General features: G+C 44.3%; 1 protein-coding gene across 1 annotated transcript; it reads right to left on the bottom strand.

The window, feature by feature from the left end:
• Positions 1-7,897: 7,897 nt before the first annotated feature.
• On the bottom strand, positions 7,898-9,197 carry LOC147439019 (putative carboxylesterase 8). Its single transcript, XM_086484235.1, has one exon. It carries the CDS (start codon positions 9,131-9,133, stop codon positions 8,114-8,116), a length of 1,020 nt encoding a protein of 339 aa, XP_086340361.1. The 5' UTR covers positions 9,134-9,197; the 3' UTR covers positions 7,898-8,113.
• Between the last annotated feature and the right edge of the window lie 2,167 nt (positions 9,198-11,364).

Here is an 11,364-nt window from a genome sequence, read left to right as displayed (position 1 = left end):
GTCACTGATGTCTCTTTGAGCTTCAGGGATACTGAGAGTTGACAGTATTCTGCTGGATGACTTTATGAAATGGAATTCCTGATTATGATACTGATTTGTTCTTGACTTCTTGTGAGTGCAGGAACTGATAGACAAAATGACTACAGCATTTTGGTCGACTTGATCTCGAATAGACATGGTTGCAATAGGGGTTAGTCAATCGGACATCGATGAGGTCCCGATTGGTGGACCTAGATGTGATTGCTAGCTACATTGCCGATAAATCATGGTCTAAGATCCGAATGAATGTTGAATGTCATGTGATGTCCTGTGATGTTTGGTGATGTCCTGTGATGCCGTGTGATGTGACTGTCGATTTTGTACATGTGCTAGATGTGTGTTCCTAGTACGTAGGTACTAACAGTCAGTGTCTGCTAAGACGGTTTATGGCTTTTGTCGGTTTTGCAGGCGTAATCGCGGTCGATTACAATGCTTTCAAGAGGGGGGTATGTCACAAAGTGATGACGTGGCGGACAGCAGAAACCCTAATTTCTGCCAGAAACCCTAGAATTCCTGCAAACCCTAATTTCTGCCAGAAACCCTAATTTCCGGAAATCTCGAAGGCGGAATATTTTTTTTTTTTAAATGAGCGACGCAAATCTCAGCTTTTCGCTTTGATTTGGGAGAAAGAAAGAGAAAAAAGAGAACTTGCTTTTTACTGACTCTCATTGAGAGAGAGAGAATCTGCTTTTGCTTTCAAGCTTTTGGGGCTCTGCTTTTGGGCATCCCTTGTAACCTTTAAATTAGTGGTGAGGGCCTCACTTCTCAGAGCATCTGGACGCAGAGTCTGAGAGTGAAACCCTAACCGCTCTCTTGTACTTTGATGATTGATTAATACAAAAAGAAATACCGAAAGGGGCGCCAGTCTTTGGGGCCAATATCTCTAGGCACGGAACTCCGTCGGGCCAGTGCAAATCTATTGTGATCTGTGAATTGTTTTGAAGTGGTTATTTGGTGTTGTCGCGGTTGATTCTTGACTTGGAGTGTCCAAGTCTGTTACAGTTTCAGGGCAACGCGAAAAGGGGGTACGTCGAAGAAAAGACCAGCAAAGAGGTCCTTTGCAAAAACAGCTCCTCAAGCTTCCCAGGAGTCTAGAAGAGAAGAGAGAGCTGATTCAGCCGAGTCTTATGGAGCACATGCCAAAAGAAAGAAAAGTTAAAGGAAAAGTTGCACGACGGTATTTGGTGAAGTTCAAGAACTATCCACCTATGGATGTGAAGTGGATCGAAGAAAGTGAACTGAGAGTCACCAAATGTATTGCAGCATCATCTTGAAGCTCTTGGTTTACAATTCACGTATTCTCCAGCTGAGATCACTTCAGTAGAGCAAAGCTCAAAGGGCTTGACACGTGCTCAAAAGAGGGGTGATGCTAGAGCTAACACTTCACATGTACATAAGGATTCAATGCAATAGCACTGCACATTGTTTGACAAAAGTATGAAGGTTGTAACAAACTTGGACACCCCAAGTCTAGATTCTATCGCGACACGAGAGAGAATCACTTAAAATACTTCACAACTTTAAAATCACAGTTCAATTTGGTCGACACGGTCCGGCGTAGTTCCGTGCCAAGAGAGATTGGCCCCAAAGACTGGCGCCCCTTTCGGTATTTCTTTTATATTAATCTTTGAGCAACGTATAACTCCTAAAGGGTCCTCTACTCTGCGACTCTGCGTCCAAATGCTTCGAAGAGTGAGGCCCTAAGGGCTCTTTTATTCTTATAAGGGATGCCAAAAGCAGAACCCCAAAAGCAGATAAACTCAAAAGCTTTCAAACTTTAAAGGCGTTTAAAATAAAGCAATTGTTCCAAAAGCAACTAAACCCAAAATCTGCCCAACAAAAAGCATCAACGCAATCCGTACAACAGCCACGTAAGCATGTCAACGCGATATGCGGAGATCCGTACTGCTATCCATACTGTTTTCTTCCACGTAAGCATTGTTGTCCGTACTGTTTCTACCACGTCAGCACATGTCCGTACTAGTCTGCCATGTCAGCATCTGTGTGTGTGTTTGTCCAAGGACCTACATGTCACCAGTTTGTGACATACCCCCCTCTTGAAAGAACTGTAATCGCCCTCGATTACGCCTGCAAAACAGACAGAGCCCATAAACTGTCTTATTAGTAGACACTGACTGTTAGTACCGACGCACTAGACACAAGACATCTAGCACATGTACATACTACAAAGACGACAGTCACATTGCTGCACATGACATCACAGGACATCACATGACAAATCACATTCAAGATCATTCCAAATCTCAAACAATGACTGCCGGCAACGTATTTAGTAACCACATCTAGATCCATTCCGGACCTCACTAATGTCGGATTAACTAATCCCATATTGCGATCATATCTATAGAGAATTGTTTTTCGACTCGAACACTGTCGTGTGCAAGTAGTCATTCACCTCAAGCACTGTCGTGTGCGAGAAATCTTTCACCTCGAGCACTATCGTGTGCGAGAATCTATCGCCTCAAGCACGAGAAATCTTTTCCGGGGATCTCAATCCATCACTAAGTTCATACCGAACAGAGTGGTCCAGTCATTCATTCCATTGAATTAGTCGTGATTCATGATTCGTTATCAAGTTCATTCGGGAGCTGTCACTGCTCCAAAATCATCATCATCTCATTCTTATTCCTGTTATCTGTTAACAAACAGCAGGTTCATTGTTAGGTTCATTCTGGAGCTGTCATTGCTCCGAATTCGTCATCCATTATCATTGATTTCACCTGTTATCTGCACACATCTAGCAAGTTCTTCCAGAGATCATTAATCTCATACGTAAATCAAACTCATGTTTGAAAATTCCTATTTCAAAATCTCATCCGTCCAGTAGTCTTGAGGCACCGAGATCCCTGTGTAACCATCTCATCCCGCAGGAACTCTTGATGCGCTCGCCACAACATCTAGTCATCTCATTCATATCAGAATCTTGACGTACTAGAATCATTCAGCATGCGTCATCATTCATTCATTCAAATTCATCATTCTTAATACTTATCTCGAATCGAAAGGATATCTGATTCATTCCTGACTGTCTTGCTCTCGATCTCACCTCTGATCCTTGATTTCACCTGTAAAACAGGCAAGGAGATGGCTCACCTCGTTGCAAAAGAGTGGATGTCCAGCTCCATGCTTCTCAAAGCGAGTTTCTCGCTCCTAATTCCAGTAATCTGCTCACAAACAACCAGATTGTCAACACATCAATATCTCTTTCAGTGTCCTTTTCAGTATTTGGTTCATCTTCTTCTCAACAATTCTGTTCCAGCTCTTCCTGCGAGTAAAGCTTCCGCTTTTCTGCACTTTTCTGTCCTTCCAGCTTTCGTCTTGTCCTCAAAGGGGAATCAATGGCCTCACGCCATCTCGAGTGAATCTCCTCAATAGGTAATCCTTCAAGTGTTTTCGCAAATCTTGGGTCTCTGGAGTACTTCATCAATCTTTTCATACCCATGTCAACCTGTAGTGAGCGCTTGTATTTTGCTCTAGCAAACTTTTTAAAAAAATTGCCCAAATCTTCATTCTTTTCTTCAGTTCCCGCACCTGATTTCAACTAGGAGGTGTTATCTCTGTCAGATTCTCCATGAGAACCCATGTGTAATCTGGGATTCTGAAACCGGCCCGTAGGGCGGTAGGCGTTGGCTTTCACCCGAAATTCTTTACTTTAGACATACACACAGAGCACTTTGCAAAGGAAACCTGCGACGGGAATTAACACTTAATCACACGGCTTGAAAGCGAGAATGCTCCGAGCAAACACCGCCAACCTGTAGGCCCCAAAATTGGCGCCCCTTTCGGTATTTCTTTATTCTTTAGGAGGGTAAAGTACAAAGAAGAGTCTTGGGAATCCTTTGACTGTATCCCACTAGATACCGCCTGTTTTGGCCAAATTTCGGCAGCATAACAGCCCCAAAACTTGCGCGAAACCAATTCCCCTGCTGGAACTCGTTTCTACTGGCGTATACCCTCTAATTCCTGCCCAAAAACAGTAAATTCAGCACGCTGTATTTACTGGTTTTTGCCCTGTTTTCAGCCCCAAACAATCCCCTAACTGTCCACTACCAGTGGGGCACGATTCCCAAGTGTCCTGGCGTCCGTATGGCTGAAAAACAGTCAAATTACAGCGCATACACAGCGCTGATTTTGCACCTGTATGGTGAGGTTATGACCCTCACCAGTGCCTGCTTTGGAGTAGCAGCTAGCTACCCCTGTTCCTGCTCAAGGAGGCTCTTGCCTCAGCACAAAAGCATGAACCCACACAGCTGTACATCAGTCAAATGAGGAGCCCTCTTGTGGGGCATCACATAACTGCACGTAGAGGAGAGAGAGAGCAGTGTGTAGTGTGCAGGGCATCACTCCTAGCACGACACTATACATGAGAGGGAAAGGAAGCACTCCATAGCTCTTAACCTGTGACAAAATGCAAATGAAGGCCTTCCCAGCTTAAAAATTCAGCGCCCATTTTTCTGCAAGAGGCAAGTGCATGAGAATTTGCCACTTGGCGCATTTTCCCGTTTCGGGTTCGCCGCTTAAAAATATCCTGACCGGTTGCCCAGTTGACTTCGCGGCAGAGTTGTAAAATGTTCCCCTGGTCATACCGGAGGTAATGACGCGAACACATTTCACCGCCCAAAATAGCAGTTCCCTAAATTTTAGGAGATGCTTCCGTTGGGCTCCCACTGGTCTTCTGACCATCTCTCCTCATTGGGACCGCATCCAAAAGTGCAATGTGGCCCAACTGTCGGATACTTTTTGTTGATAGTCCCACCTTGACTTTACGCCTTAATTGAGTTCACTTCCTAGTATCCACCAACTTGCTAAGTGCGACGGGGGGACCTATATGATCTTGCTCTGAGCCTAGACATCCTCCTTACCATACGAATTCCAATGCCGACCACTACCCATCTGCGGGTGAAACTACCGTTCACATTGGCCATGCAATGTCCGACCGTTTGCTACTTCAAAAAGAGGGCCTCAAAACAAATAAAATAAACCCCATTGGAAAGAAACCAACAACCAAGGTTAGCAGTTGCCACATCTTTGTGACATGGTTAATAACTGCCACGTCCTCGTGACAGATTCTTAATGGCTTTATACCCTGTAAAACAGGGGTGATGAAGACGGGAGCACGCCCGATGCACAATGTATGAAGGATGGGAGTGGCTAATAATTCCGAGGTGTCGGGACCTCAAGATACCTCAAATAAAAATTTCCAAGAGTGTCCTCTTTGCAACCCATGTCAACCTGTAGTGGGCACTTGTATTTTGCTCTGCCAAACTTTTTAAAAAAATGCCCAAATCTTCATTCTTTTCTTCAATTCCCGCGCCTGATGTCAACTGGAAGGTGTTATCTCTGTCAGATTCTCCATGAGAACCCATGTCAACATACGGCTGAGAAGGTTGCCGGTTGGAAGCTCTCATGTGCTGGAATCCCAGTGCTGGAGCTGTAATCACATACGGCTGTAATCTCTGTCAGATTCTCCATGAGAACCCATGTGTATCTCTGGAAGCTTCCAATCAGCAACCTTCTCAGCCATATGTTCCAATCAGAGGAGTCTTCAGGAATATGGTGCAGCCATCTGATCCTGATCCTGAGCAACTGCCATTGCCTCCACCTCCACCACCACCGCCACCAGGCTATAATGGTTGGAGCCCATATGGATACCCTTATTATCCGTACCCGGGATACGTGCCTAACCAACCCAAAGATTTCAAAGATGGCGGTACGACAATCAAATTTTTCACTTTTTCCGAGGTGAAAGATCGGAAGAAAGCATTGCAGTTCCTAAAGCAATTCGACAGCATCTGTGCTTTGGGGAATTATAGAGAAGAATCCAAGATTTCTCGAGCAGCGGGATCTCTTAAAGATAACGCTATGCAATGGTGGAGTTCAATCGCGACACAACCGCATGCTCCAAGGACCTAGCAAGCTTTCAAGACAGTTTGGGCGCCAAGTTTTGGGGCCAATACTCTCTAGGGTGGAATTCCGCCACTCCGTGTCGCATGTCGTCTCTCTCAATTCAATTGTTATTGAAGTGCTAAAAGTCTGTTCAATCTGTTCTTTCTATTGGCACGTGGTGCCTGTCTTGTGACATCTGCTCTTTTGTAGGACCGGTGTGCTTTCAGAAAAGCACACGCCTGATGCTCTGATACCACTGTCACAAGACGGCACCACGTGTCAATAGAAAAGAACAGACTGAACAACTTTAAGCACTTCAAAAACAACTGAACTGAAAAAGATGCACGACACGAGACGGTGAGTGGCAAAGCTCCACCCCAAGAGAGCATTGGTCCCAAATGTTGGCGCCCCCTTCGGTATTTCTTTATTATTGTTGATTCGCAAAGTACAACAGTTGGGGAGCACCTCCTCTGCAATCCACGCGCTCGAGTGCTAGAGAGGGCCCCCAAGGCTCATATTTAAAGGCCCAAAGCCTAAAAAGCATCAAATATGAAAAGTTGACCCCAAAAAAACACTTTCCTAAAATTTCGAGATTTTCCTTAAAATCCGCCGCAATTGCGTAACGTCCATACAAGTGCCACATCATCATTTTTTGTTGTGCTTCTGAGTGTGTTCTGCTTTATTTTTAATGCCTTTATGTCACTTTGGCCCCATCGGACAGGGTCTCGTAAGTTGGTAGGAACTCTTCTTTAAAAATAGGCCACTCGTCAAGATTTTGTAAGTATGTAAAACTTCTTCTTCTTCTTCTTCTTCTTCTTCTTCTTCTTCTTCTGAAACTTCTTCTTAGGGTTTTGGCCCCTTGGCCGGGATCTGAAGGTTGGCTCCGTTCTTCAGTGGCTTGACACGTCAACGTTTTGTGACAGTTCAAGTCTCTCAAGTCTACTTTACAGCTCTCACTCTCAAGAATACACAGATAATTTAGGATGAAACACTAAGTAGTACCAATAATCCTCACAGTCATAGACCCGTATTGGCTCTCCCTTGAGCCTCGGAGCTTGCAACTACTCCCAGCCTAGTGCCATGGGTAAGGTAATCGAGTTTTTGCGGTTTGCATACAGCCCTGAATCAAGCAATCTACGTAGTTACTTATAAAAACATTAGTATTATGGAATAAGGAGACTTTTTTGTTATTCTTCTTTGTACGCTATGCCTTAGCATACCTCAAGGACTATTGTCCCATACCACTAGCCCACACCCTAGCTTGGGTGGTCCAAGCAAGCATTGCCAAGGGTCTATTGTCTAAGTGTGGTGATCACACTAGATAGCTCACGAATGAGCCCAAATAGGACTTCATACCTACCCTAACATAAGGGCCTAGTTCACACTGGCCGGACACTACTCGGAATAATTTCATCCCTTAAAAAGATGCAATGTCTCGGATATAATGTTCAACAATGGAGTAAGACCAAAAACTATTCTTAATGTCCCCCTTGTGGCACGTCAAGTACAGAAGATAGAGACCCACAGTCATCCTATTTCATTGAGTAAAGCTTTTGTTTCAAGATTGTCAAGCACGAAAAGCCATGCTTTATGGTTAAGCAAGCCATTGAGCACAATTGCATTCACCACAGCCTAGGATGATTTAGAAAAGTAAAATACTAAATGATTAGCACAGTTCAATGTTCCTTGCGTATCTTGTTCACCCTATCCTCCCTTTTCAACCATTATGGCCTTAAATATTACCTTTTCAACATGAATAGGTACTAGCTTGCTTTTGTGACAATAGGAACTATTCTTGTGCATTTTATGGCTATATTCCTTAACCTACAAGCTTAAGACATAATTTCATCGGTAAAGTCCCCCTTTACATACAAACTTGGTCAGCAATAACAAGAAATGGTAAACTCCGTGCATTCAATAGCAAGTTTTTAGAAATTGGTACTACTCAACATACAATTCAACAAAAAATTATCATGTCCAACTATTACATAGGAAAACTTGCAAAATGTTTGGAATATGCCAACGATGAGATATACATAGTTTGATATACAAAATACTGTTATTGCATTTTGTTTACATCAAAGTTTTAAGTTAATAAAGGCAACTAAAATTACAAGTTTGGATAAGTATAATTAATTATATATGGCAGACATACATGATGAATGCATCAAAGCTTTGCAAGGAATGTCACACGACTGTGAAGAAACTTTACCACATCATTAATGAACGCCTCAGTACTTGGGCCATTTTGCAATTGGAATCCATGGGGACCTTTGTAGGACAGCAATTGTGCCTTCACACCTGCTTCTTTCAGTGCATGGAAAAGTTGCACTTGTCTTTCTTGCATAGGATCTCCTGTGGCGATCATGAAAATGGTCAAAGGTAATTTATGTGCAAAAAGCTTGTAGTCTGGTGATGAAGGACCAAGAGGGTTTGCTAGAGGATCATCCCTATTTGCCCCAAGAGGAAGAGCAGTCCTCCAAAGCCAGTCTGTGCCTGACAGAGGCACATGCTCATCATCAGCCAACCGGAGCTCAGTTGCTGTTCGTTCTTGGCCACCAAAAAATGGTTGCACAATAATTTGTCCTCGGATTCGCAGGGGAGTCATGTCAAGCTCTGCAATTTTCATAGAAAGGTGGTGCACCATAGCGCCCCCCGAGCTGTCACCCATTAGATAGCAACGAGAGAAATCTGCAAAATCAGACAGCCATGGCTCTAAAGAGCTGCCCTTTGAGTGTTCATTGAAGCTGGCCTGTTGTTGCATCAAAGCTTGAGATTGAAGCCACTGCAAGGAAACAAGAGCATCCTCATGGGCAGCAGGGAGACGATGCTCTGGTGCAAGCCGATACTCAACTGCGACAATGATGATTTGGGCAGCCTTGCAAAGCTTGAGGAGGAGGTTGTGGTAGAATTTGAAAGCGACGCTCATCATGATGAACCCTCCACCATGGAAGTAGAGAAGGAGCGGAAGCTTGGAATGAGGGGTGGAGGAGGGTGCAGGGAGGAAGATGCGCGCCCAGAGGCCCGTGGAGGGCTGGATGGTGACGTCCTTAGAAGCAGCGCCCTTGGCAAAAGAGTCCGGCGAGGCAGGGATTTTGGGGACAGGCAGACGCGTGATGGAGCCATCGGGATGAGCCACGATGCCAAAACCCGGCGACGACACTTTCTTCTTGGCTTCTGCTTCCATAGCTTCCTCCTCTATCAACAGACGAGAACGCGGGTAACACTACAAAGGGTACGGCCTAGTGTTCTTGTACCCACTCTTGTAAGAGTGAGAGGTGCATATGCTCGTGTGGCTATAGATTACATACAGTCATAGGTTTCACATATTTTTTGGAGATTTTTGAAAGCAATTTTTTTTGTGCGATGCGTTCTGAGCTTGTTTGCTCACTACTTGCGTACATGGTTATGCGCTTATGCTGAGTTGAGTTGTTTATCCCAGATTGTATACTTGCAGATCTAGAAGATTGTGGAGTTGTTTTATGCATATGTGAGCATTGGTTTTGATGCGATTGATTATGGTTCTCATGATTGTGTAGTGGTCGATTTATCTCCCACTTTGTTGCCATTGTGGCATAGTTTATGGTTGAGATTTTGCTTGAAGTTTTGCTCAGGTTATAGGGGAGACTTTGCAGTTTTCTCCCTGGATTTTTTGCCATTTGACATCCATGTAGCAGACATGTGCAAGAGTTCAAATTCTATAGTGATGACTCATGAGAGACAGCGGTCTTGTAGTTCCGATACTTGCATTGTTGGCATTGTGGTCACACAGGGCACATTAGAGTTCGTTGTTTTAGACGTAATAGACATCGATGAAGATGTATATGTGATGCAGATGAGGTTTTGACACATGCTAGAGTGGTGGCTTCATATGCCAGTGACAGTGATGTCACATTTACCTTTAGCGTGCCTCTTGCTTACATGTCTACGAGAGGTGACAATCTTCTCGTTGGTTGCTAGAAGAGGATGCAGTTTTCCATGTTACACCACATTGTGAGTGGTTCAACATATTCTCTAGTGGGAGCTTTGGTTGTGTGCACTTGGCCGATGGTTCGGTGTTTGACATTGCAGGTGTAGGAGATGTTTGCTTATCATTGCCCAGTGGTGCATCCTATTCCCTACAACATGTGCAATATGGTTCTCAGTTGAGACAAATCTTGATTTCAATGAGATGGTTAACAAATTATGGGTGTTAAACACTGCTTAGAGAGTAGTCTTTTGAGATGCATTGCAGATCATTAGTGATTGCCAGGGGAGCCCGCAATGGCTTGGTATATCCTATGCATGTATCTGAGGTAAGAAACAACATGGTCTTAGTTTTTTTTCTGGCATGCATTGAGCAAGAAACAAGATGCGTCTCCTTCGCTAGTGAGCTCCAATATAACGAGATAGTGCATTTACCTCTGCAAGACATGTCAGTCAACTTTGGAGAGACAGAGGTAGAGCAGTAGTGCTCTAGTGAGACACAACAAGTGATGTCAGTCTATGCAGACATAGGTAGAGTGGCTCTGCTAACTAGGGACACATGCATATATGATGATTATGGAGTTCTTGGGTTTGCTTATGCTAGATGTTGACATGGTTATGCTAGGACATGTAGAGCCTGGTACAATGGATGCAGGGACAATCGCAGTGTTGAGCACCCCTGATTCATCACATTCGTTTATCTCTTGTCCTGATGGTGCAGGGATTGCACATAGCACAGAGGAGGCTAGGACAACCAAGCTTGCATAGATTTTGTCAACATTCGGGCGTCTCATGTACGACCTACTAGTGACAAGGCCTGACTTAATAGCTGCAGTGAGAGCATTTGCAATAGGGATTGTCAGTCCTATGATGACTGACTCTAGCATGACACATTGCGGAGCTTTGCAGACCATATAGAGTTGTTTGCGGGATTTACATGCAGGCTCTAGCATGGATACGCACGCTCGCCTATCACTAGAGCCAATACGATTGCATGTAGATCGAGAGCGCGAGCCAGTGGGCATAGGTTGAGAGAGTCTCTCACTTAGTTTCTTGTACATACGAGTTGTTTAGCTAGTAGCACCCACTTTTGGCACATTCGCCTTTACGTGGGAGGTTGTTGGGGTAAAGGCGTTGTGCCTTTGCCAGAGGTTGGGGACATCAGGTGTCTCATTGAGTGAGTGTTGCTTCTTGCCACTCTGCTCCACCTCACACCATGTGTTCTCTCTCTCTCTCTCTCTCTCTCTCTCTCTCTCTCTCTCTCTCTCTCTCTCTACACACACACCAAGTTCGCATTGGTGTTGTTTTTGGCGGATGAGACACTGCAGGAGACAACACAGGAGAGATGCTATCACTTTGATTGATGTGGGAGCAGATGTAGCGTATGTGGCTACATATGATAGAAAAAGTCGAGTTTGCTTCTATGTTTACTCTTGAATTTCTTATGTCGGT

The sequence above is a fragment of the Adiantum capillus-veneris genome, chromosome 16 (genome assembly GCF_014529385.1).
Source record: "Adiantum capillus-veneris isolate H3 chromosome 16, ASM1452938v2, whole genome shotgun sequence".
Lineage (NCBI taxonomy): Eukaryota > Viridiplantae > Streptophyta > Polypodiopsida > Polypodiales > Pteridaceae > Adiantum > Adiantum capillus-veneris.
The sequence above is the reverse complement of the archived record's forward strand: the minus strand, read 5'-3'. Positions and strand labels throughout refer to the sequence as shown.

Bases quoted from the DNA above. Each gene is read 5' to 3' on its own strand.
- LOC147439019 (XM_086484235.1), bottom strand. From the start codon at position 9,133: ATGGAAGCAGAAGCCAAGAAGAAAGTGTCGTCGCCGGGTTTTGGCATC.